General features: G+C 50.8%; 1 protein-coding gene and 1 long non-coding RNA gene across 2 annotated transcripts in view; both read right to left on the bottom strand.

The window, feature by feature from the left end:
• Positions 1-26,065, bottom strand: part of LOC144333684 (uncharacterized) — an 81,172-nt gene that overhangs the window by 54,476 nt on the left and 631 nt on the right. The gene's annotated exons all lie outside the window — the stretch shown is intronic.
• On the bottom strand, positions 11,098-25,868 carry POU3F3 (POU class 3 homeobox 3). Its single transcript, XM_077958957.1, has 2 exons — positions 11,855-25,868; positions 11,098-11,506 (listed from the first exon to the last, which is right to left on the bottom strand). The coding sequence occupies exon 1, from the start codon at positions 24,475-24,477 to the stop codon at positions 22,975-22,977; it is 1,503 nt and encodes a 500-aa protein (XP_077815083.1). The 5' UTR covers positions 24,478-25,868; the 3' UTR covers positions 11,098-11,506; positions 11,855-22,974.

Here is a 26,065-nt window from a genome sequence, read left to right as displayed (position 1 = left end):
GAAAATAAAAAGCCAGCTTTCTTCCCTCTCCATGTACCCTCCCCTGTGACAGCCACACGTTACCTCAGATGACTGGAAGGCTGTGCAGCTGTTTTACCCAGCACCAGCTCACATGCCCGAGCCAGGGCTGGTCTCCCAAACACCCCAAGAAGGAACTGTGGTCAGAGCCCAATCGCAGCTTAAGACATAGGCTCCTTTCTCAATTTCTTCTCTCTCTGTCCCTCTCTCTCCATCTATATGTGTGTGGTGTGTGTACTGCATATGTTGTGTGCCATGTGTGTATTGTGTGAGTATGTACTGAAGATTATGTGTGTTTTGAGTGTGTGGTGTGCTCTGTGTGGTGTGTGTGTGTGTAGTGTATGCTGGATCTGCTGTGTGTTGTATGTGGGTTGTATGTATATGTTGTGTGTGCTGTCTATGTTTCGTGTTGTGTATGTTGTGTGTTGTGTGTGCCATGTCGTGTGAGTGTGTTATGTGTTGTATTTGTGTGTTGCATTTGTGTGCTGTGTGCATGTTGTAAGTGTGTTGTGTGCTGTGTGTGTGTTGCATTTGTGTGCTGGGTTGTATGCTGTGTATTGTGTGAGACACACAAACACAAATCTGGACATAATGCAGTGAATCCTAGGACCAAACAGAGCTCTAACCTATCTTTGCCACCCACCCAGAATGCCCCCCTCAGTAATTCCACAGGGGAAGTTCATTCTTCACCAGGAGGTGGCAAGGATGGGGTGACTGGCAGGTTAAATAATCCCAACACTTAGGGAAGATGCCAACTTCTATATACAGGATTTGCCTCAGCCTTGTAGTCTACCAAGTGTTAAATAACACTAAATTCATACAATAAATATAACAGTCACACAGTAATTCTAACTAGAATAGTAAGAGTGCAGCCTTTTCACAAAAGCATAATGTGGAATAAAAGCACCAAGTTTCCATTGAGGATATGCAGAAGGTTGCAAGTAGTTCAATTTAATTATTTCATTACAGCCTATGCTGTAGTATGTGCAGGTAGACAATATTTATATAACAATATAAATGATATATCTTAGGCTTTCCCTATAGCATAGTAGAGAAATTGGCAGGGAGGAAAAAAGGATCCACTCCACTGGAAATAATTCATTCTTATTTCCAGACCAAACTCTACAATTGAATTCAGCCTCTAAAATTTGGGTAAATTGCATGATTTTGTTTCCACTCTGACCTTTGGAATCTGGCTGATTAAGGCTGGGTCTGCTAGCACAGCTGGTCTCTCCTTCCACCAAGCTGACCTGCTAGAAACCAGCCAATTCAACCCCACAACCAGCTACTAATCAGCCAGCTTCTGGTTAATCTGTACTGCTTACAAATTCCCAGATTACTTAACTGCCAGCATCCAGGGGGGGTGAAGGAACCTGTCCTTATTCCCATGAGGACAGGAAGGACAGTCTCCTGCGGGAAGAAGGGTCATTGTACAACTTAGAAAAGAATCGGTGGCTGGGCATGGTGGTTCACGCCTGTAATTCCAACACTTTGGGAGGCCGAGGCGGACGGATCACAAGGTCAGGAGACTGAGACCATCCCAACCAACATGGTGAAACCCCGTCTCTACCAAAACTACAAAAATTAGTTGGGCGTGGTTGTGGGCGCCTGTAATCCCAGCTACTCAGGAGCCTGAGGCAGGAGAATGGTGTGAACCCAGGAGGCGGAGCTTGCAGTGAGCCGAGATTGCACCACTGCACTCCAGCCTGGCAACAGAGCGAGACTCCGTCTCAAAACAAACAACAAAAAAAGCCAGGCCACACACACTGCGCACATCACTCTCTTGGTTTTGTCTCAGCTAGGTCCCACTCTATCTGCACTGTGACTAGAATGGAGCTGTATAAATATGGGTGGCATTAGTGCACACTCCACCATCGGTGGAGATCCTCCACTGATATGAAAACAAGACACCAAAATGAACTGCAAAGTCCTGCCTGTGGTCTCTGGGTTTATGGGAAGGGCATTTTGCAGGGTAACTGTGTGTTAAGGATACACTCCCCTGGCAGGGTCAGTTGGAGGGAGAGCTAATCGCTCAGTAAACAGAGAGAAGAGAGATGCTTATACTTAATAAGCCATTGCAAATGGAAAAAGCAAGTTCCTACCCACCGTGATTCTCTCTAGAAACAAATGGCTTGGATCCAAGCACTACAAAGCCCTTTCAGAAAGCTGAGAGGGTCTCCGGGTCCCAGTGCCCCCAAACGTAACCCTTTTGTGTGGTTCTCTTTCTTGTGGAAGTAGCTTTAACAAGGGAAGAGGCAATGACTGTGTATGTGTGTGTATGCCACAGTCACGATTTTTCCTTTTGTCTTAAGTTATGGCCCTCCTGATGTGCAGTTCACCCTTCCCCCTTGGAGGCAGATGCAACAATTACAGGGGAGGGCCAGACTGAGGTGCTGAGTGCTGTTTCTGCAACACCTTGTCCAAGGGTGTTCCCAATCCCCTTCCTTCAAGCCCCCTGAACCCCGAAGAGTGAAAGCAGCACAGAGCTCTAGTGGTTCAGCAAGTGGCAAAGCTGGCCTGGTGGCAGAAGGGAGGTCGAGGTCTCTGCCAAGGCTTGCTGCTCTGGTTTCTCTCATCTCTGGCCTGTGCCAACCATCCTGTCAGATGAAAGAAACAGTGTGGTTCCATGCGCCAAGTCAAAGCTCAGGCTGGGAGCCGCAGCCACGACCCTGTCTCCACAGTCGTTTACATTTATTATTTTGTGCCCGCTCTGGATACTTTCACTTAAAATGTGGGAAATAAAAACACAAACCTGTCTCCCAAGGCTATAAAAAGCAATGACTAATATAAAAAAGGGGAAAAAGGATCATAGAGCATTTTGTAGATACACTCCCCATAAATCCTAAGTAAGCCTGGTGTGGGGTATTGGCAAATACAGCCATGTGAGGAGGTAGAGGGGCACTTTGTCCCTGAGAGAGCTCCAAAACCAGGGAATTCCAGGCATAGAATGACAACCTTCCTGCTTGCACAGTTGCTGTTACTCGGCCCTTTTCTAGGAAAAAGGACTTCAAAGATTTCCACCAATCACCCACATGGCCACTGTCTAAGGCACCAGTATTTCTTTCCATTTCAATTTGAATACAACAAGGAATCCAGGAAGAAGACAAGGAACAGTTTTTTTTCTCTCTTCTCCACTTAAGAGAGGGTGAATCTCTGGTCACTTTCTAGAAATAAAGGAAGAGCACTCACTATTAATATAGCCCTTTGAACTTCCAGCTTCTGATTAGAACCAGGGGCCTAGATATAATCATCCAATAGTGTTCGTTCTGTGCACCCCTCCATCTCTTTGTCATTTCTCTTCTTCCTGTTTCTAAAGCTAGATTCAAAAGTTGAAAGTGGCTGGGTACGGTGGCTCATGCCTGTAATCCCAGCACTTCGGAGACTGAGGCGGGCAGATCACCCGAGGTCAGGAGTTCCAGACCAGCCTGGCCAACATGGTGAAATCCCATCTCTACTAAAAATACAAAAAATTTGGCCGGGCGCGGTGGCTCAAGCCTGTAATCCCAGCACTTTGGGAGGCCGAGACGGGCGGATCACGAGGTCAGGAGATCGAGACCATCCTGGCTAATACGGTGAAACCGCGTCTCTACTAAAAATACAAAAAACTAGCCGGGCGAGGTGGCGGGCGCCTGTGGTCCCAGCTACTCGGGAGGCTGAGGCAGGAGAATGGCGTGAACCCGGGAGGCGGAGCTTGCAGTGAGCTGAGGTCCGGCCACTGCACTCCAGCCCGGCGACAGAGCGAGACTCCGTCTCAAAAAAAAAAAAAAAAAAAAAAAAAACAAACAAAAAATTAGCCGGGTGTGGTGGTGTGCACCTGTAGTTCCTGCTACTTGGGAGGCTGAGGCAGGAGAATCGCTTGAACCCGGGAGACAGAGGTTGCAATGAGCCAAGATTGCACCACTGCACTCCAGCCTGGATGACAGAGTGAGACTCTGTCTCATAAAAACATAAAACAAACCAAACCAAAACAAAAACACAATGCAACAAAACAAAAGTTAAAAGAGATTTATAGTAAGTATTGGGATATATCCATTCTGCTAAAACTTGTAGCTAATTTGCCAAGTCTTATTTCATTGTATTTGTACGTTTGCTCTTTTTTTTTTTTTTTTTTTTTTGAGACGGAGTCTCGCTCTGTCGCCCAGGCTGGAGTACAGTGGCCGGATCTCAGCTCACTGCAAGCTCCGCCTCCCGGGTTCACGCCATTCTCCTGCCTCAGCCTCCGGAATAGCTGGGACTACAGGCGCCCGCCACCTCGCCCGGCTAGTTTTTTGTATTTTTTTTTAGTAGAGACGGGGTTTCACTGTGTTAGCCAGGATGGTCTCGATCTCCTGACCTCGTGATCCACCCGTCTCGGCCTCCCAAAGTGCTGGGATTACAGGCTTGAGCCACCGCGCCCGGCCTACGTTTGCTCTTATAAAAAAAAATGTTTCAAAACCACAATGAGATATCACTTTACACCAACTGGAATGGCTGTTACTAAAGAAACAAAAATTAACAAGTGTTGGTGTGTTGGTGATGTGGAGAAATTAAAACTCCCATACGCAGCTGATGGTAATGAAAAATGGTGCTGCTTCTGGGGGAAACTAAGGAAGTTCTTCAAAAAACAAAAAAAAATTACCTTATGATTCAGCAATTCTACTCCTGGGTATATGCTGAAAAGAATGGAAAGCAAGAACTCCAAGAGACATTTGCCCTCCCTCATTCACAGCAGCATCATTCACAATGGCCAAAAGGTGGGAACTAACCCAAGTGTCCGTGGACAGATGAATGGGTAAACCAAACGTAGTAAATACACACAATGAGGTCTTATTCAGCCTTAAAAGGGAAGGAAATTCTGCTACATGCTACAATATGGATGAACCTGGAAGATGTTAAGTGAAATAAGCCAGTCACAAAAGGATGAGTATTGTGTGATTCCACTAACATGGGGTCCCTAGAGTAGTGAGATTCACAGAGACAGAAAGTAGAATGGTGGTTGCCAAGGGCTGGGGGCAGGGGAAAGTGGGAATTATAATTATTACTTAATGAGTAGCGAGTTTCAGATCTGTAAGACAAAAAAGGTCTGGAGATGGATGACGGTGATGGTTGCACAACAATGTAAATGTACTTAATGCCCCTGAACTATGCACATAAAAGGGTAAAAATGGTAAATTATATGTCATATATATTTTACTACTATAAAAAAGTGTTTTGAACATCTGACATCGTGTTCTACCTCCATAACATTCGTGACGGAGGAAGAATAGGTATTTTAATCTGTGTATAAACACAGGAAGACAGATAGAAGGCCTCAGTCCTCTAACAGCTTTGAGCATGGACTGGTGAGATCTATCATCTTCCCCTGGAATAAACCACCTGCCCAGCTACCTCCGGATGCCTCACCCTTTGCTTGGAGGTATAAAGATAAGTCCCCCATAGTGTTCAACTCCAGGGCCAATGGCAGCTGCGGGGTCCCAGGAGAAAGGGTTTGGGCCTTACTGGCACCTCTCCGCCCTTCTCCTGCTTTCACATCTGGCCAGGGACACTCCCGTTCTGCTAACTTCTCAGACTCCACACGCTGACCCAACAGGAGTGCATGGTCGCGATTCCCTCCCATGACCACTGGCCCTCACAGTGGCTGGGTATCCTGGTGGGGCGGCCTGCACCTCCTCAAGCTCCAGCCCCCTCTGGATGGGCGAGTAACTCCCTCGGTGCTTCTGTCCTGTGTCCAGCTTCCTTTGTCCTCTCCAGAGGTCCCTCCTGCGCTTCACCACTGGTGATGCTCCTCCAAATAGCAGCTCCCAATCCCCAGGACAGCTCTTCAGGACACAACCCCTTCCTCCCAGGAGACCCGCAGGTTTCAGCTCTCCTGGGGCCACGGCTGGACCAAGTCCTCAATTGCTTCCTTGCCATTATCCTCTTTGAACTCCCTCTCTCTCCTCTAAAAGCCCCTCTGGCTGCAGACTCCTTAATTCCGTGACTGCTCCTTTCCAAAAGCAGGTGCGCCTGCCCCGGGCCTCTTCGGACTTTCCATCACAGGCCAAAGGAAACCCAGAGAGAGCTTGCAGGACACCGGGGCCGTATTCAGACAGGCGCAAAACGACCCTTCCTCTTCTGTGCGCCTTAGGGAACTGCTGAAGGCAGGCAAGCCTGGGGCTCAGGGGAGGGTCCCTGAGCGGGCAGTCAGAGCTGCCCCCAGGCCCTGGCAAGGAGGTTTTCCGAGGCTCCGCAGTTCTCGAGTGTGTGTGTATGTTTTTGGTGGTGGTAATTGGGAGGCAGGGGGTCAAGACCGGGAGCGCAGAGAGTGAGAGAGGACCTCCTCCGCCCATCCTGGGCTCCTGGTTGATCCTAACCTCCACCCAGCGTCAACTTTTTGCTGCTCCCGTTAGATGGCGCCCAAGACTTTCTAACCACTTGTGAAAGTGCTCCTGGCCCGGAACAAAAAGAACTGTGGGGTGTGAGTCTGAATGTGTGTGAATGCGAGTGCGCGCGCGGGGCTGGGCACAGGGCACGCGAGTCGCCTGGCATTACGCTTGGCCCCGTCGCGAGTCGGCCCGGCCCAGGGCTGGAGCGCGCTCACGGGAGGAGCTGCGCGGCCGGCGGAGAACTTCCTTCTTTTCCCTTCGCTCTCCCTCTTGGGCTCGCGCCTAGGCCCTGGCCACTATCCCGGAGAGAAGCCGGGCGACCCGGCCGCGGGCTCAAGCAGCCAGCGCTGGCTGCAAGTGACCGCGGTGCGCGGGCGGAAAGGGGTCCCGGACGTGCGGGTTGGAGAGCTGGGACGCACACGACAGCCCCTTTCTCCACCCTTACCGCCCCAGCGCTCACAGCCGCTGCTCTGTTTTTAAGAGAATTGGGCAGGTGCAGGTTTGGTTGTAGCGGTTTTCGCCGCTCCAAGGCAATCGTTCAGTGTAAAGTTTCCTAAGCGTACTGCGTGGGCGTGTTTCCAGAAACACAGGGCAAACTTTCTGGCTCCCAAAGCCAATTACATTAAACAGACTCTCTTATGAAAAGGCCCTTGGGGACCCTAGGGCGTCAGATGCGACAGCTAATTTTAAAATAACGGGTGATTAAGGAGCACGCTTTCTCTCCAGCACCAAGTTCACCTCTTCTCCCACCCCCTCTAAAATAAGTGACTTGACGATAACTGATCCCATCCCCTAGTCCTCTCCTTAATGCCAGTCTGGACGCGCACTGTCCAGGAGAAGGGATGCGTCTCCTCTCCCTCGAGAACCAGCGCGGAGACCTTCTTTTGTGCCTCTCCTTGGCTGTGAACTTTCCTGCGCGGTAGGTTCTCCTTTAAGAAAGTAGCATCCCTATGAATATTTAATACCGTGCGCGGGCCAGCGGGGCGGAGGGGAGCCCACGGTCCGTGTTTCCGCGCGCGCCGAGACCCGGGCGCAGAGCGAGGGCGTCCCCACCAGCCTGACCGCCGCGGGAACTCGGGGACGGGGAGGGCGGGGGTTAGCGGGAGGAAAGGGTAGACTGAAGAGGAGCTGGGAACGGGAGGGGGGCTCGGGGCGAACGGGCCGTCGTGTTCATTTCCATAAGAAAGCTGAAATCGCAGTTGGAAGCAGGATTTCTCGCCCCTGCGGCCCTTCCCCCATACCCGGTTTTCTGCAAGAAGCGGGCTCCGGAGCTCAGAACCCGAAGTGTGTGCTCTGGTCTTTGATGATGTTGATAAAATGTGGTTTCAAATGTTGTCCCGAAGAGGCCGGTTTCCTGTCTGTGTGTGGAATGGAAGGACCGTGCCGGGTGAGTCCAGAGCACTGGGGAGCGGACAGGAGGCTCAGGGCATAGGAGAGGGAGGGCGCAGCTGATGGGCGCGGGGCATCTCTGCAGGGGAGGTTCTTCGGGGGGGTTTTGAAAAGGGAAGCCAGGTTGAAACCAAGTTTCTCGAGTAAGGAAGATTTTGTGTGTGTGTGTGTGTGTGTGTGTGTGTGTGTGTGTGTTCGGGGGTGGGGAACACGATGAGGGAAGAGGTCACGAAAGCCCCAGAACCCAGGCGGCCCGCGCGTGGGAAGGTCTGGCAGGTCTCATCTCCCTCTTCAAAGAGCGGGGGAAACTTTCGCTGGCCGCTGCTGACCCTCTTCCTGCGAAGGAATAAAGTGAACTTGCCCAGATACTGGATTCCACTAGCGGTTCAATTGTTCAGTTCTTTCTGCGTTCGCATTGAGCACTGAGTTTCTTTTTGACTTGCAGTGTGAACAGCAGCCATGTGACCTCAATTCTATATGATACACACACACACACACACACACACACACACACACACACACACACACACACCCCTCCTAGGTACTTTATGATCCCATCTGGAGAAATTAAAACCCAGATCTGTAATGTTTATTCTTAGATAGTTTACCAAAAGCAGGGGGGAAATGTGTGAGACTCATGTCTGCAAATATAACAAAAGTACTTTCCCTTGTGCTTGAAAAGTTGCCTGCAAATGGCTGGCTTCCGTTTACTGACTGCACCACCTGTACCTCTCCATGAAACTAAATGGAGTCAGGAATAAAGCACCAATCAGATCAAGCAATTAAATACCAATTATGACTATTAATGACTTTATTACTAATGACTGGAGTTGAGGACTCCAAACCCGATTGAGGTAATCAAGCTGTTTTAAAATTCTGCTACCTGAGATTTTTACCGCATTCCTTCCCCAAAATAAGAGGTTAAAAAAGACAGAAGTTATGTTTTCAAAGAGTTCTCCAGTAGGTATTCATGGTCAATGTTGAACTTATTTTTCTCAGTAAAGTGTATTGCTACTGCTAGTAAATAATGGAGTCTTCCTTTCTGGCTCTGCCAAGTTATGCAAAGTGTAATTGATGATGGTGGTTACACAATATATGGTACTTGGTTTGGATGCAGAACTGGGATGGGGCAGGGGTGCTTTCTTCAGTTACTCTGACAATCTGGCAGACCCTGGAAGATTTTAAGGAACAAGTGTTTTAATTCTTCAGATGGGGTAATGGCTATTGGGATGTTTCGAAGGTGAGGAAATGAAGAATGGGGAATCCAGACAGCAAAGAGAAAGAAGGAATTAGGCCTATGTTTTGAATTTTCTTTTTGCTCATGAGTTGAAATGCCTTTAACTTGCCATAAGTTACGTGACTGAAAAGAAAAGGTTACTGAGAACAGTATATTGGTGTAAAGGCTACTGTGTAGCTGGGGTTATTACTGAAGATGATTTGCCAACCCTCCTTGCCTGTTGATTGACACCCCTTCTTATCCCACATGGAAGTCCGGTTCATTCTGGGATAGGAGGAGAAGGCCTGGAGGGAGGAAGGGAATAAATTCCTGCTGGAGTCCATGAGAAGAAAGAGGGGGCAGTTAGTAGGAATTCTTTAGTCACCATGAAGCAGGCTGGGGGCAGCTGGGCTCTTGGAGGAGCCAGCAGCTCATCTTGATGTAGGTCATCTCTGTTTATTGTCCCATAGTTCAGCTTTTCAGGACACAAGAAGTGTTTGGAACAATGAACTTCAAGTCCCTGGCTTGGGATCTTTCCCCTTCACCTCCCTCCTAGGTGGAAGCCTACAGCAGCGCAGCAGCATCTGGTTCTGATGTGTTTACCAGGCTGGTATGGAAATGCCCAGGCTGCATGGCAGAAACCTGAGCTGCTAGTGACAAGCACACTCCTCTGCTAAGCAGCGAAAAGTTTTGATACTTTTTGAGCACTGGGTGGCCTCTTCTCTTGATGTGAAGCACATGATCCCCCCTCCTCATTTCTATTTGTCAGAGTTAATTGCCCTGCAGTGGAGCAGCTCACACTTCAGGCAGTGCCAAGAAATACAACAGGGAAGGAATCCTGCACAGGTAACAGGATGGCATGGTGTTACCTTAGACACATAGGGATTCAAAAACCTCAGTGGAATGGAATGGGCCTGGGGTATTCTCCCTTTGGTGCCTACCTAGGGACAAGCCTCTTTGGCCTGGCCCAGACTGTGGGCAGCTTATGTATGATGGCCCTGAGTCCTGAAGGTGAAGCTAGTCACTTTCTCTAAGTGGACAGTCGACTCCAGAGGCAGTTCTAAAGAGGAGAGCCTCAGGTGTCCACAACAATTTCGTTTCTGTTCTGGGGCACCAAGAGGCACCCTGAGAACTCAGAGGACCCAGAGGCTCCCCCCAAGCAAATTTTCTGCTGACCCTGGACACCCCTTGAAAGAGGGGACAAGAGGCTGCCTCCAGCAAGGACTCCCAGCAAACAAGTTCAGCTTGGGCTCTGCCTACCACTAAGCCTTTATGGGGGTGGGGGGAGGCAGAGTTCCTGAACAGGGCAGAGACAATCCGTTGTTCCCCTTTCTGGTGTCAGAGGCAAAGAAGCCTGAAGGGCTGGCGGTGGTGCTGGCTCTGGGTTTATTGACTCTGTGATCCTGTCCAGCTGTCCTACAGGGAGTTCCAGAGCTCTCCCAAAGTGCATGGGGAACTGCACAAGCAGGACTGGGGCACAATACCAGAAGTTATTTGTCTCCTAGAACCTGGCACCCGCTCCACTTACCTTACAGGAGACCCACATCACTCAGTTCCCAGGACACCTGGTGGGAGAGTCTGGTGAGAGTTGGAGGCAAGCTTCCTCTACTTACAACTTGTTTGAAAATGGACATAAAGAGGAGAACAGACACTCCATCGCCCATACAGGGCCTCCTTTGTGTCAGGAAACCTATCCTTTCCCAGGGCACCCTTGACACTCCCCTAGGTGGACCTACACATTGTTCAGGACCTGTTCCCTGTCCCCAAATAAATATAAATGAGTTTGTTTCTTTAAAAGAAATATTACATCTTTAAACTTTTCCCAGCCAGAATCCACTTAATTTCATCAAGGTCTCTTGCCAGCAGCCATAACCCAGGCCAAAGAGGCTTGTCCCTAGGGAGGCACCAAGGGGAGAATACCCCAGGCCCATTTCACTCCACTGAGGTTTTTGAACCCTTAGGTGTCTAAGGTAATACTACCACCATTCCCACCTGTTTTCACTTCTTTCTTTGTGTCTTAAGATCGCATTTTAGGAGGGTTTATATAATGTTGTTCATGTCAGCAGCCCCACCCTCACCCCACCGCCCTATATGGAATTATAGTTGGAAAGCACACACACATAGAAAATCTTTGAAGTTTTTTTTTCTGCTATTCTTCCTGACTAGAAGAGTTGACAAGACATAGACACATTAAGTTGCATAAAATACAGTAGCGTGATCAGCCTAAATGCATCTCATTTGCACTGTTTGTAGCCAGGGGTGGGGGCTTGTGTCACTCATTGCCTCCCCCTCCTCCGCCGAAGCCAGACCAGCCGGCTGGAATTTCAGAGCAGGCCCCAAGGCAGCAGCCATTAGGGAGGTGGAAGCCCTAGCCCACCCCAGGTCAGCGGGGGTAGGGGGTGGATAGGGAAGTTGTCTGGAGGTCTGGCCTGAGGGCTTGAACCAGCTTTGGCAGACCTGGGCTCTGAGAGGCTTGGCCGGTGGGTGCCCGCGGCTGGAAGTTGCAGGTCTGCAGCCATGCTTCTGAGCTTCTCCTGGGCTGAGTTCAAGAAAGGGGACACCAAGAAGTAGGGGAACAGTCACTGACTATATTTTACATCCACGCCTACCCCTTTCCCAGAGTTGTGTTCTCACCACCCACTTTGTCGGCGGACGAGAAACACTCCTGCCTTATGGGTTCCTGCACCTGCTCCTAGACCTGAACTCGGGCCCTGAGCTCCTCACTGCCGCCTGCTCTGTACTGAGCCCCACTCCTGAGACCGCGAGGTGCCAGAACAGCGCCTCTCCCACCAACTTCTAGACGCCTGTAGGACCTGCGCAGGAGCCTTCAGAATCCCGTGGGGGTGTGGGGGTGAAGTTGGAGGTCATCCGGGTGATTTTTTCTTACTTTTTCCCAATTGTTCTCCTGCATTGATTTCAACTCTTCCAGTCTCCCGGTGCTGGGGCGCCAATCCTTTCCCACCAATTCCTACCCATCAGCTGGAGGTCCTGGCCCAGGGTCGCCCCAGGATTCTATGGCGGCAAGGGGCGCCGAGTAGAGGGACGGGAGGAGCTGGGTCCTCGGGAACCAAAGGGGACCTCAGCAGGGGCGGAGTGCGCAGCCTTGGCTGCTGGGAAATGCCCAACTAGCCGCTGTGAGTGCTCACAGCTTGTCGTGGGGGCGTCCGTTCTGCAGCTCAGGTGACTCAGACGCCCCGCCAGCCCCACCAGCTCCCGGCTTCTCGAACGCTCTTCTGCTCGACCAGCGGGGAAACTTCAGGGCCTGCCTCGTCAGGCCAGATTGCAGCCCGCGACCTTCCCGGATTAACCAAGGGCGAGGCATGTTGCCCAGCAAGGCTGCCGCGTAACTGAGCCTCCCGGGGAACAGCCATGACCAAAGACCCGCGGGCCCAGGCGCGGGCACCTACCCCTACCAGCGCAGGCCTGTGGGAGCGCAGGGGCCGAGGCCGAGACTCTGGACATCCAGCCCCACACCTCTGACGACCCGGGCACATCTGCGGAGCCCGGGAGAACAATCAGCGGGCTCTGCGTCCCGGGAGCTGGGGACACGCCTGCAAGGTGTGTGATCCTTTAAAGATCCTTAGTACTAGTTTTGCAGGAAGCCTTTGTTATAGCCTTGTCAGCCTGCGCGCTTTCAGCAGCTCCCCCTCCCGGACCCCTCGATTCCCTCCCGGCTCGCCCCCAGCGGAGAGGGCCTGGCGCAGGGGATCTGCCCAGGATCAACCGCCCTCTTTCAGCTCCCCTTCTGCAAGGCTTTTTTCCGTTGGTGACAATCTCCCCTCCGTGCCTGGGGCAGATAAGCACGGTTAGCCCCGCCTGCAGTATTGGGGCGATGCTGTCCTGGAAGAACCGGCTTTCTGAATGTGACCTCGGGATGCTGCAGCGGCGCAATACTGCTACTGCTGAATGAGTAGCTCTCCTGCCACCGCAGGGCGACTGCGGTGGGCACAGCAGGGCGCACAGAGGAGGGGGTAACCTGCCCGCCCAGGCTAAGGATTTGAGGGTTCTGACAAAAAGAGCTGGTTGAGGATGACACAGTCGTGAACAGACCTGGCTCCTACTGCACCACAAGACAACCAGGTCCCAGTAGTCTTGGGTACCACTGCCCCCACCATACCACCATTGTAAAGTACGGAGTCCTACTTAGCCAAGGTGCAGCTCTAGGCAGGATCTCTGAAGGATGCTCTGGCACACGGATGGTGGAGGTATAACTTTACCTGCACACAAGCTTACATGTGCCCTGTCATATATGGCTACACGTTTCCCCATTTCCCCACAGTCTTCCTATTTAACCTGTCTTCATTCCTTCTTTCTAGGGCTTTCCGCCTGCACACAGTCATTTGGAGAAAATCAAGTGAGTGCACCTCTCCCCACAGAGGATTCTGTATGTTATGTAACACACTCACACTGGGATTCCTCAAGTTACCATTTTGCCCCAAATCAGCCAGCACTTGGTTTTCTGGCGGGGGTGTCAGGATGATGCAAATGGAGATGGAAGCTTCATTCCCTGGGGGCTTTTATTCCCCTCCTTGAAGCCCCAGTTCAAGGCCCAGGAACAAAGGGGAAAGGTAACTGATCTCTCTTTTGGTCTTTCTCTCCCCTCACTTCCACCCCCTCACCTGCAGTCCCTCCTCTTTGATAAATAGAGGAAAGCCTTTGGGATCAGGTACATATGTAAATACTGCTGACCTTGGCCGCCCCTCCTCACTGAGAAGCAGAAAGCCCGTTTCAGGTGCAGGCTGCTCCGTGCCTTTGAGTGTCCACCACTTCTACTCCCCCAGGCTGTGTGGGACTCAAGGCTGCTCACTTAGCCTCCCTCTCTCGTTAAAAACATTCAGGACAACTATTAAATAGTTCTTGGAAGAGTTAAAGACCTTCTTTCAGTAGGGAAACGTTTTTAAAGCCCTGCTTGGCAGAAATCTTTAAGGCGTACAAAGTCGAATCAGTAGGCTTGCCTGAGCGATTTTGAAATTTGAAAGATTTCTCCCCATGAAATGGTAATTTAAAATAGTTCGTAGATGTTGTTTTGTTCTACGATGGTTTTTTCACTATTGTCACCTAAAGATTCTCAAGACTAAGCTACTAAGACATTTCTTTTCATTTGGTCAGTTTCTGGGTGATACTATCCTTTCTGATTAGACCTATTTAATTTATTTTTTAACTCTGCAGGAGAGTATTCAACCTTGGAAATGTAAGTGAAACAGACTCACCCTCCTTCTGAGACCTTGATAGGGGCAGAAAGGAACAAATCTGGCTAGCCCCACTCACACCTCAAAGTTTCCCTGTCTAAACCTGGATACAGTGAGGGTGGTGGGTTTTGACACCGTTTATTTTCTTGCTGGCTCAAGGAAAATTCTTTGAAAAGAACACCTATTCTATTTCAGTGTGCAATGTTCCAGCCGACTAAATGGGCTTGCCTTATGCGGAGAGGCAGTCCTGGAGGACAGAGCTAATGGGTGGTCTCCCAGGAAGCTCATCAGAACACCTCTTGTTCCTTTTCTTTAAAAGAAAAAACAATTTAAAAAAGTTTTTGCTTCCCTCTCAATGTTCATTCCATTATTTTGTAGCTACAATAATGAAACATGGGCAGCAGCGATCATTCTTTTTGTACTATGTAATCATGTCTAGTGCTGGGACCTTACAAAGCCCCAGACATACCTCAGGTGTATTCTGCACTTTTCATATTTATTCACTGCTCATTGGGTCACACAGATAATTCACACTTGATTCCACCTTCCTCTGGACAACTCTCCTTCAAACAACGCCCCTCTATCAACTTATAGGGAAAGGGGATTCCCTTAGAGAAAACTTCTTGAATTAAAAACCAGACTCAGTTTCACCAGGTAACTGATCCTGGCCATACCGGTGACTAGAAAGTCATCACCTAACACTCTACCTAGATATAAACTCTCAGGAAGGAGGCAGGCTGGTGGGCACATTTCCACAGACATTTCTAAAACTGTGACAACTGAATACATTTTACAGATACAGTTTTCGTATATTCCCATCCAGCTTAAGGCATTTAAAATGCAATTTTGTTCACATGCACGTGCGTGCACACATACACCACACGCACTTGTCAACTAGGGGGATATTACCAACCCATTTCCACTGGGCAATTCTGGTAACAGCAACTACAACTAAGAAACTTCTTTTCTGAGGAGTAAAAAAGAAAACAAACACCTCTCTATTTTAAAAGGTTATTTTATATTGTTTAGCATTCTTTCAAAGCAGGAATTGGCTGGACACTTCTGCTCCCTTTTCAAAGAACAGGTAAACTACTCTCCTACCCACCCCCCTCCCCAAGACCCAAGCCATTTTTAAAAGCTAAAATTTCTGTTTCCAAAGGAAGAAAAAGGAACAAATTCCATTGATGAATTACATACATGGAATGTGGCTTGTCTAGGACATTTGTATTTGTAAATAAATGGCTCCCTGTTTATTATGTATGTTTTACTGGAAGAAAAAAAAAAAAAGGAACTCTAACGCCTCTGAGCATGTTATAATACATTAAATATCTCCACTTACGGTTTGTTTAAGTTCCACTGTTTCTTGGTACACACTAGAAAGAAATCGGGTTAAATGGAGTCAGTTATGGGGTTTAAAAGTCCAGGCTGACTTGGGGACGCGGCACCTCTAAAGTTCTCCTGTTTGTCAAAGTGAGGGGGGAAGGGGAAGTAGCTCCCCAGGAATCTTATGGGGATTAATCTGGGGTTTCGTCTTTGTCCCGGGATCTTTCTAGGGCTGACCACTGCCTCCGTTTGCAGCTTCAGAAGCGAAGCTGGCGTGCGATCTCCTTGGCGGGAGGACTGGGCACAGTCCCTGCCTTGCCCAGCTGCCGGAGCCCGCACATCGCGGTCTCAGGATTTCCCCGTAGGCCTAGGCCTGCAGTCCTCGGGCGGAGACGGGGCCTGGGGGAGGGACCGTCACCGGGCCAGGCACAGGCAGTCTACCCCGGTGCCTGTAGGGTGCTCGAGTTTCCCACACGCGGGAAGCGGAGGCGTGGGCCAAGCGCCGGGGGCTACCCAAGAACACCACTGCCCAGTGAGACGCGCAGGGCCTGGCGGCGCGAAACTTCCACAAAGCCGCCGGCCGCCTCCGGCCTTGCCTCCGCTACGCAATCCCAGCTGCCTAGACCTCGGTGTCTTCCCAAACAATGAGCCCAGCCAGTGCACTAGACTGTTCCGCTCTGACTTCTTCTGCCCGCACATGGGGACCCCAGCGAAAGGTTACGGGTTGGAACCAGTCTGCGCATCTCCTTCCACGCGGCGCATCCTTCGGGAAGACAAACAGAGTACGTCCCCCACATCAATTTCAGGCCCTGGTCTGTGGGCTGGGCCACAGTCCTGGAAGACCCAAGGGGTCACGGGTCCAGATCCGTCTTCACTTGGTCCTCCGCTCCAGGACTCCAGGGCCCTGGGCAGCAAAGAGGTGGATTTCAGAGAGAGTCCGGGTCAGCCAGGCCTTGAACTCAGCCCCTCTGAACTCCACCGTCAGCAGCGGGGGCGGCAACTCAACTCTCCCGGGAGGAGGATGCACCCCCAGAACGGAAAATCCGCAAACGTCGCGCAGAGAACCACAAGCATTTCTACCTTTCTTTCCACAAGCCCCCCAGAAAGTTATCGCCAGAACCTCTGGGACCTGAGCCGACTCCAGCCTCCAGCAACTCCCTCAACCTTCCAAGGAAACTTTCAGAAGTTTCCCTTTCCCTGGCTCCTCAATTCCTTGGACTTTCTCCAGCCCCCAGGTTTGCTTATTACTCTGCTGGCTGCCCTTTAGTCTCTAGGGTTCCCCAGGCCCGAGTGTTTCCAGAATAATAATAATAATAATTGTTATTACGAGGCTGGGGAAGAACAGGATCAGAGGGTAGGAGGGACTGAGGGAGAGAGTGGAAACGTTTATGAAAAGGTTTATTTAAACCTGTGTTTCAAAAGGGTTCAGTTGACAATTATCAGTAACCCCGATAGACAACTCCATTAAAAAAAAAAAAAGAATTTACTACTGCTCTTGAAAGCCGTTATTTTTTACATCGCTTTTTAGGAAGATAGATGAACAAAACATCGCGTTTCAAGCCATTTTGATCTGTAATTGAAAGGCAGGATCGGTTTGTATTCTCCTACGGCTTTTACAGAAGTTGCAGTGATCCAAAGTCGGGTTGCTGTGTCAGAGTGGCATTTTTATTAATGAGAATACAAAAAGCTTGCATATTCTTAGCCCTGCTTGAATTTAGTTGCTAAGCAACCGGTGTATGGTAATTCATCCGCGAAATTTAAATCTTCGAGAAAGGTTCGTGCGTTTTGCTGAATGGTCGCCACGAGGAAAACAACTTGTGGGACCCGCAGCAGCTGCCACAGTCTGGCCGCCCGGCCGTGCCGGGCCGAGCAGGGACCCGGCCGCCCCACCGCGACCGCCACCGCCCCACCTCCGCGCCCAGCCCTGCCCTCCCTCCCGGAGAGAAGCGAGCTTTGGACACCCGGCTGCCTCGGGTCCCCCTCCCCCTCCGCCTCTTCTGATCCCGGGTTTTCACCAGAGGCAGGCCTTCCACCTGACCCAGTCGCCCGTACCCCTAGGGCTTCGGGGTCCAGACTGCGAATTTCCGCATTCCCCTCCGCTCACGCGCACCCACATGCACACGGCACGCGCGCGCACACACCAGCGCACACATCGTGCCGCCACGAGAATGACTGTTGCCCTCTTCCCAGACCCCTCTGAGGTCACTTCCAGAGCCAACTCTTCCTTGAGGAAGACCGGACTCATCAAGAACGCAGCCCACAGCCCGCCAGAAGGCCAGGCGGCCGCCTCTGGCCGGCAGTGACATCATAGGCTCCTGCTCGCCAAGCTCGCGCCCACATTTTAGGATACAGGAACAAACACGGATGTGAAATCAAGAATGAAAGAGAGAGTAATCTAATTAATAGGCCATGAGCCAGGCTAACAAAATCAAAGAATCTGATTACACAAGTACCCGTCCTGCTATCTCCGCCGCCCCCACCCCCAGCTCCTCCAGCCTGCGCACTATTTCCTTTCCTAGGCTACAAAGTTCAGGATGCAAACGCAGAGCCCTCTGCTTTCCTTATTGAAATCAATGTCAAGCCTGCCATGGGGATCCCGCACCCAGGAGGTCACATGGGTGAACTTCAGGCCCTCAGACCAGCAGCCCTGAGGAGCTGAGATGACCAACTGACCTACAGAACTTGGAGAGCCTGAGGGGTTGCCTCACACTTCTCAAATGCATCACTCTTAACAGCAGCAGCAGCAGCAGCAGCAGCAGCAACAACAACAACAACAACAACAACAACACCTGTGCTGATTGCTTATGCTGTTAGTAGCTGGACTAGGACAAAGGGCTTCTCCACTCACAGTCATTTTATGGATCATCTAAAGTTTTTTCTTCAGTATAGCACAACTCTTCTTTTTTCACATCACCTTGCTTCTGGGTCACCGCAAACTCCCAACTCTTATTACAACTCCCTTTCCCAACATAGATGTCTGAGCACAGTCAGGTATTAGGATATCACTGAAACACAGCATCTGCTCTAATCGTTGCAGCCAGCCACGTGCATTTCATGAAAGAAGCAAATTCTTTAATTTCTGTCTTTCTGCCTTAAAAAAACAATCAGGTCCACCTTTTAAATAATTAATTTCAAGTCTGCATCCAGTGCCAATACTTGTTGCATCCATTTTAGAGTTGATTAATTACCCTGGAACTTGGGCAAACTACACTCCATGTGGAGAGAATGTTTCTTCCTTCAATTTAGTACTGAAAGCTACAAGTTATTAATGGATTTTACTCAATTTACATACAAATTAGTGCAAATATGCCCATCTCTTAAAGTACATTTTTGTATAAATATATAAAAGTATCATTTTTGATTTAGCTTGAAGAGGTTGATCATTTATTACAAAAATAAACGAATAAATACAACAATATATTGTTGCTTTCAACAGGATAAATACTTTACAAATATATAATTTAAAAAACAAATTTAATTGTTAAAATTATTTAAAATATTACACTTATCGATAAAACTATCAATAGTATATACTGCATTTAATATTAGAACCAATTATTCTCTGAATGTTCAAAACCATTCATACAAAACAGATTATGAGCATGGTCATGAGCAAACACTGGAGGCTATAGGGCAGCAGAGGCAATCGCTAAGATCAATAATGAACAGTTCTACCTGGAACAAAGAAGTAGTCCTTGGCTAAGTACTAAAAAAAAAAAAAAAAAAAAAAAAATTCAGAGCAACAACAGCAAAGTGACTATTTTCAATACACCTTGAATGATTTATCGCACAAACTTGCCAGGGGAAAATGGTTGTGGCGGTGAGGTGACCGACGGAGGCTTGGACAACTGATCAAGAGCCACAGGAGACTGTAAACTGTAAGTGGGCCTAGCTTGGGATTAGCAAGGCTGATGGAACAGAACTTTGTCACTTTCCTTTGGGTTGGAAGGGGAGGAGGGGTTGGATTGAAATGGAGGAAACAAATGGGCGCTTTACGAAGCACAAGACACTTGCGCTGCAAAGGAACACAATGACCAAATTCATTAAAAAGATCTGGTGATATATAACAATATTTTCATTATTTACATGTGTAACAATATAAGCCTTAGCACAAAACCTCTCAGTTATATCTGCCCTCTTTTGTTTTTCAACCATGCATTTCATTTTGTAATTACATTCAAAGGGTTGATTAAAAAAATGGAGTGCAAGCATTAGCTCACTTTATAAAATGCAAATAATGAAACAAAATGGGTTTGCTTTCCTAGCTTCTCCAATTAAAAGTTACTCTGCTACCCTCAAATCAGGGATTCTTCCAAAGTAATCAGCAAAGTTTGCTTTTTAATAGAAAACAGTGTGAAATCTAATGTTAGCTCTTTTGTTGTCAGCTAAATCAAGTAAGTAGATACCTCCCAAAATTTTTTTAATAGACCCATTACTTGTCTAATCAACCACCACCATTCCCATAGGAAAAACAAGATTCCATCTCACGTGCCAGTAGTATCCACCACATAAAAACAACCTGACCAGTCCTCAGCTTTCCACGAGGACTTTTTTGCTTGCCTCTCTAGACACCCCCAAAATGGTGAACTTCTCCCCCACCCCCACTCCAGGTTGTAAATTTGCTGGGCATAGGGATTACAGCAGCAAGAGAAATAGGGAACAAGAAGGCAGAGAAAAGTAAATTGTGGTTTCTGGTCTTCATTTTTTTTCTTCTCTCTGTTTAATATATGTGGCCTTTTTCAGATTTCACAAATCAAAATGATTGTGATTTTTAGTAGGATTTGGTGTTTAAAATAATGCAACCCAATACATGGCCATCTGGCTGGGCTTGATTTATGAAAGTGACACAGGGCCTGTCTGGGAGAAATAACTGTTCCTTGCTGGTCTCACAGTTTTCAGGGTTTTTTAACCCCTGCATTGGTATCACAGGGAGAGGGAGTGAAGATGAGAGAAGGAGGAAAAAAAGTGAGTGACAGCTAAGTGAGATTGGGGGAAATTGGTCTATAAAATCATTGCTCTATCACTGCTAAATACTTCTTTTTTTAAAGTACAATATATAGGGACTCAACTAAGCAGAGCCTTTAGCGTCTTAAGTACTCACAACCTGAGGCATCACACTTTCATTTCCCCACATTGTAAATATTGAAACACTAACTTGATCAATGTGACCACTCTGCAGGGTTTAGGTAAAAGGTGACCTAAAAACTAAAATCCCCAGCACCAGTAAAGAAGATCTAGAATCATACTGGGGAGAGAAAAAAACACAGAAATATAGAACCTTAAGTCTGAGTTGGTGATTGCACAGACGATATGCAGTGTGGACCATAATCAGGATTTTAGAACTATATTCTTTCATTACAGGGGGAAAAAAAATCCCCAAAAGCTTAATAATTTAAATTTAATTACATATAGTTATTGACGGGAAGTAATTGATATCAAAATATTTTATAAGACTTATAGGCAACTCTTAACAACTATAGTCTTGAGAAAAAGAGAAAAGAGGAACATGTTGGGAGGGGGGCAGGAGAAGAAAAAAGCAGCTGAACTTGGGGGGAGGGGCTGTATTAACCATTAATAACCAGTTGGCTCATTTTTACTGGTGATATCGTTCAATCTTCCGATAAGAAACACAGGTATCTCCAAGAAAAGGGTTAATATTTAGGCAATGTCACCTAAAAACACTAAAGACATCCACTAAAATTAAGGGAGAGAAAAATATTGTGAATTTATGGATTAACGAGGAGTGACTACGATGTTAAAATACTAGCTGTCTCAGCAATGCCTATGCTTTACTCTAGATTTCCAAAAGTACCTTAAGTGGAGCAGGCTCTACTTCCTCAACGCTATTACTTAAGGATTTTCATTAGTAAAAAAATATTTCTTAAAGAACTCTTTTCTTCCCACACAGTGTTTACGCATCAGACACAGACTATTTCATTCTAACAAATTTATTTTCTCGATCAGCTCTTACGGAATCACTACTCAAATTAAATTACAATCAAATGATCACATCAAAAGATACCCTTATTACCTAACAACTGTCCATATTTTCATTTCATTTTGATTTGTGCTCGTCTGAAAAAAACACGTAATACAAGATCTGGGGAAAAATAAATTACCGTTTTGCAGCAGTTCATAAGTATTCTGAATAAAATATTAAAAGAAGTCATTTAATGAAAATATAAAGCAAATATTTTTAGATCAACAACGGATCTAACAATTCTATATTGCCGTCTTTTGAAAAGTCTGTTTATTAAAACCTACCAAAAACACTGCTTGGAAATGGCAGTATTATATAATCACATCCACAGCACCCATTCAATCAAAGTTGGCAACGGATTGAGGAGAGAAGTCCAGAGAAGTGCAGCGGCTGGTGCTCAGTCTTTCTAAATTCCTTTATCTGAGTCAGTCCAGAAATAAAAAATAAAAATATTAATAAAAAAAATATTAGCGGTGGAATCTTTAGGCATCGTCCACCCTGAATGGCAGCCATCAAAGCCTGGGTACGCGGCCGGGCCTGGCTCGGCGGCCTTGCTGGCTGGGTCCCCGATCTGTTCCCAGTCCGCCCGCCCGCCCGCGACCCGACTCGGCCGGGGCCTCTCGCCACTCCTCAGCGGACGTCCCCCTCTCCCTCTGCTCCTTCCCGATGCTTTTATTTCCAAGGTTACTTTGAGGATACTTTTCTTTTGGCTTTGCTATTCAGTCTGTTAGTTTCAGAAGCTGTCAATATAATTATTTTTTTCCTGGAGACTGTTTTCTTTCCCCCTCCTTCCCATTTCAGAGTTGATTTGTTTGTTTCCAAATGACTTTAATATGGCCAAGAAAAACAGGGTCCCAGAGCACGGTGTCGTCCCCTGATGGAACCTGGTGCCTCTGTTTTCTCTCAGGTCGCTCCCAGGAAATAAAGTTTTCGTGGATCTCTTTAGGCAGCTATTTTGGGGAGAGAAAGTGAAAGGAAAGGGGACTTTCTCTCTCTTTTTATCAAAGAGGAGAAGACGAGGCAGGTGCTGTCCACCGCTGCCGTGTAGGTCATCTCAGGGTGGTAAAACCTCACGAGTGCAGTTTTGGTGCGTCAGGCATCTTCACCCTTCTTTAAAAACAAAAACAAAAACGAAACACCACCACAGTATAAACGAGATCTCATGATCGCCCCCTTTTTCTCTTCCGGTTTTGTTTGTTATACATGTATATAAAACAGTCTGGGTGTTTATTATGCTTTTTACTTTTTGGCCCCTCCTTCCTTGCACTGCAAAAATGCCTCCTTGGTCTGTCTCTCCCGCGTTCTCTCCTCCAAGGGCGGGCATGCCTGTCTCTGGGTGGAGGGGAGGGCGGAGGATGGGCCTGGGCTGGAGCCCGGAGCGGCCCAGGTGCAGGGTCGGCGCAGCGGCAGCGGCAACGGCGGCGGCGGCGGCGGCGGCGGCGGCGGGGGCGGCGGCGGTGCTGACGGCGGCTGCGGAGGCGGCGGCGGCGGCCCTCTTCGCGCTGCGCCCTGGCTTCACTGCACGCTCGTCTGCAGCCCGTGGTGCGGCGGCGGCGTGTCGGCGCTCACGGTGCCCACCTGCGAGTAGACGTCGTCGGGCGTCTGCTGCTGGATCCCGGGCGGCGTCATGCGCTTCTCCTTTTGGCGCCGATTGCAGAACCAGACCCGCACCACCTCCTTCTCGAGCTGCAGGCTGTCGGCCAGGTTGGTGATCTCCTGCGCGGAGGGCTTGGGGCACTTGAGGAAGTGGCTCTCCAGCGCGCCCTTGACGCTCACCTCGATAGAGGTCCGCTTCTTGCGCTTGCGGCCCTGCGCCGCGATCTTGTCGATGCTTGTGGGGCTGCCGGTGCTTGAGTCCGCCTCCTCCAGCCACTTGTTCAGCAGCGGCTTGAGCTTGCACATGTTCTTGAAGCTCAGCTGCAGGGCCTCGAAGCGGCAGATGGTGGTCTGCGAGAACACGTTGCCGTAGAGCGTGCCCAGCGCCAGCCCCACGTCGGCCTGCGTGAAGCCCAGCTTGATGCGCCGTTGCTTGAACTGCTTGGCGAACTGCTCCAGGTCGTCCGACGTCGGCGTGTCCTCGTCCGAGTGCGGGTCGTGGCTGTTGAGTCCAGGCCCCGCGCCGCCGCCGCCGCCGCCGTGGTGCGGGGGTCCCTGCGCGTGGTGCGGGTGCGGCGGGTGCGGGTGCGCGTGGTGGTGGTGGTGGTGATGGTGCTCGGCCAGCTCCGGCGTGTCCCCGCGCACCAGCCCCGGGTGCACCAAGCTCTGGGCTCCACCGCCCGCGCCGCCGCCGCCGCCGCCGGGCCCTGGGGGCGCGCTCAGCATGCCGTTCACCGTGAAGCCCCCGGGCTGCGAGTAGAGCAGACTCTGCGGCGGCGGCTGCTGGCCCCCGGCCATGGACGGGAGGTGCGCGGCGGCGGCTGCGGCTGCGGCGGCGGCGGCGGCAGCGGCGGCCGCCCCCCAGCCCCCAGGGTGGCCCTGGTGTGGGGGCGGCGGCGGGGGTCCGAGGTGCGGCGGCCCGCGGTGGTGCAACGCTGTGCCCGCGTGCAGGTCGTCGCGCCCGGCGCCGCCCTTCACGTCGGGGCCCTGCGGCGGTGGTGGCGGCGGCTGCGGTGGCTGCTGGGGGCTGCCAGCCATGCCCACGGCGCTGCCCGACCACGGCGAGCTCGCCTCCACGGCGGCGGCGGCGGCAGCGGCGGCGGCGGCGGCGGCGTGGGGCAGGGCTGTGACCCACTGGTGCGCGTGGCTCAGCATATGGCCGCCGTTGCTGGCGGCCATGGCCCCCTGCATGAAGTCGCTCTGGACCATCTTGACAGAGGACGGGTCCCCCCGGTAGGCGCCCGAGGTCACGGCGGCGCTGCCCGGCTGCATGCCACCGCCCCCGCCCCCTGCGCCGCCCCCGCCGCCACCGCCGCCGCCACCCCCGCCGCCGCCAGCCCCTGCCGCGTCCGAGTGCACAATAGAGCCGGCCGCGAGCAGGCTGTTCCCCGGCAGGTAGGGGTTAGAAGCCGCCGTGGCCATGCCGCTCCGCTCCCGCCACCCCACCGCCGCCACCACCGCCGCCGCCGCAGCAGCAGCCGCGGCCGCCGCCGCCGCCGCCGCCGCCGCGCCCCCCGCCTCCCGCCTCCTCCCCCCCTCCTTCCCCGCCCCCGCCCCGGGCCCCCGCCGGCCCCGCCGCCTTCGCCGCCGCCTCCTCCGCCGCCGCCTCCGCCCCCGCCGCCGCCGCCGCCGCCGCGGTCCCCGGCTGCAGCTGCAAGGCCGCTCGGCAGGGCGCGGGGGTCGCCGGCCGGCCTTGGTCACCAGCAGCAGCAGCAGCAGCCGCAGCCGCAGGAGCAGCGCTCTGGGGAGGGGGGCTCGCTTCTCGGGGTGCGCTCCGTGGCCACCCCCTTCAGGGGGGGTCGTGGCCGCCCCCCAGCCCTGGCGCGCTGGGCTCGCTCCAGCGGGGCTCTCCGGGCGGGGCGGGGACCTGCACTCGGGGCGCTCTCCCGGGACGCGCGGGTTCCCGCTCCTCCTCCTGTCCTCGGGCGAGCCCGGACTCTGCCCGGTCGCGGGGCTCCGTCCACCTGCTAAATGAAGGTTTCACGGGAGATAACAAAGAAAGAAGCTGCTCCTTTTTTCCTTAGCCAAATTACGGATGACCAGCAACCGGTCCGCTCCTTCCCTTGTGCGCTCTCTCCTCTCCTCCTCAGGAACACATTTCACTCGTTTTCCCTTAGAGTAGTAAAACTTTTTCGTCCTTGAAGGCGTGGTGCTGCTGGCTGCTCGCGAATGCGGAGAGGGGAGGCTGGCTCCTGCTCTCCCCCTCTGGTCCTCTCGTTTCAAGTTTTGTTCTGTCCTAGGAAAACTTCTTGCGATGGTGCATTTCTCTGAAGTTGCTATTGCCCGAGCTCTTGGTTGCCTCTGAAACAAGAGTCCTTTTTCATTCTCCTCGCAACAGTCACAGTCTGATGCGACATCTTTCCTTTTGGGCAGAAATTAGGAAACAAATATAACAAGGAAAAAATTGAACAGGAAAAAAAATGATGTCGAATCGCTCTGTTACCTTGTTGCTGACGGTTGGGGTTGGTGTTTTATTTTTTTCCCAGCAGTTGTCTGGAGAAGGAGGAGGAAGAAGAGTGCATTGGTGGAGGTGGAGGTGTGTGTGTGCATATAGGGGATCGATCCTTGATACACAACAACTCCAGTGGGCACGTTGCACTGCTCGTAGAGTGCACCGACGGCGGGCGCTGGCGCTGGCCGTGCTGGAGCAGAGTTGCAGCAGGAGCTCGCTCTGTGCCCTCGTTCGCGCTCTCTTTCCCTCTCTCACTTTCCCTCTCCCTCCCTCTCTCTCTCTCCCTCTCTCGGGCGCCCGCTCTCGCTCCGATCTGACAGTTCGCTCTCTGTCCCTCCCTCTCGAGCGGGGACTGTCGAATGTTTACCCTCCGCCGCGAGCGCGCACCCACCACCACACTTTCCCAAATACAAGGAAGTCGAGCACCAGGGCCCCCGCTGATTGGCTACCCGCTGGGTGATTGGCAGGCTCGGAATGACGGGCTCAGGACGCGAGGCCCCCCTTCCGGCCGTTCCGATTGGTTGCTTTTTAATTTAGGCAGAGCGTCGTAGAAGCTGG

The sequence above is a fragment of the Macaca mulatta genome, chromosome 13, assembly GCF_049350105.2.
Source record: "Macaca mulatta isolate MMU2019108-1 chromosome 13, T2T-MMU8v2.0, whole genome shotgun sequence".
In the NCBI taxonomy this organism is placed as follows: Eukaryota; Metazoa; Chordata; class Mammalia; order Primates; family Cercopithecidae; genus Macaca; species Macaca mulatta.
This window is presented reverse-complemented; position numbering and strand designations above follow the sequence as displayed.

Bases quoted from the DNA above. Each gene is read 5' to 3' on its own strand.
- POU3F3 (XM_077958957.1), bottom strand. From the start codon at position 24,477: ATGGCCACGGCGGCTTCTAACCCCTACCTGCCGGGGAACAGCCTGCTC.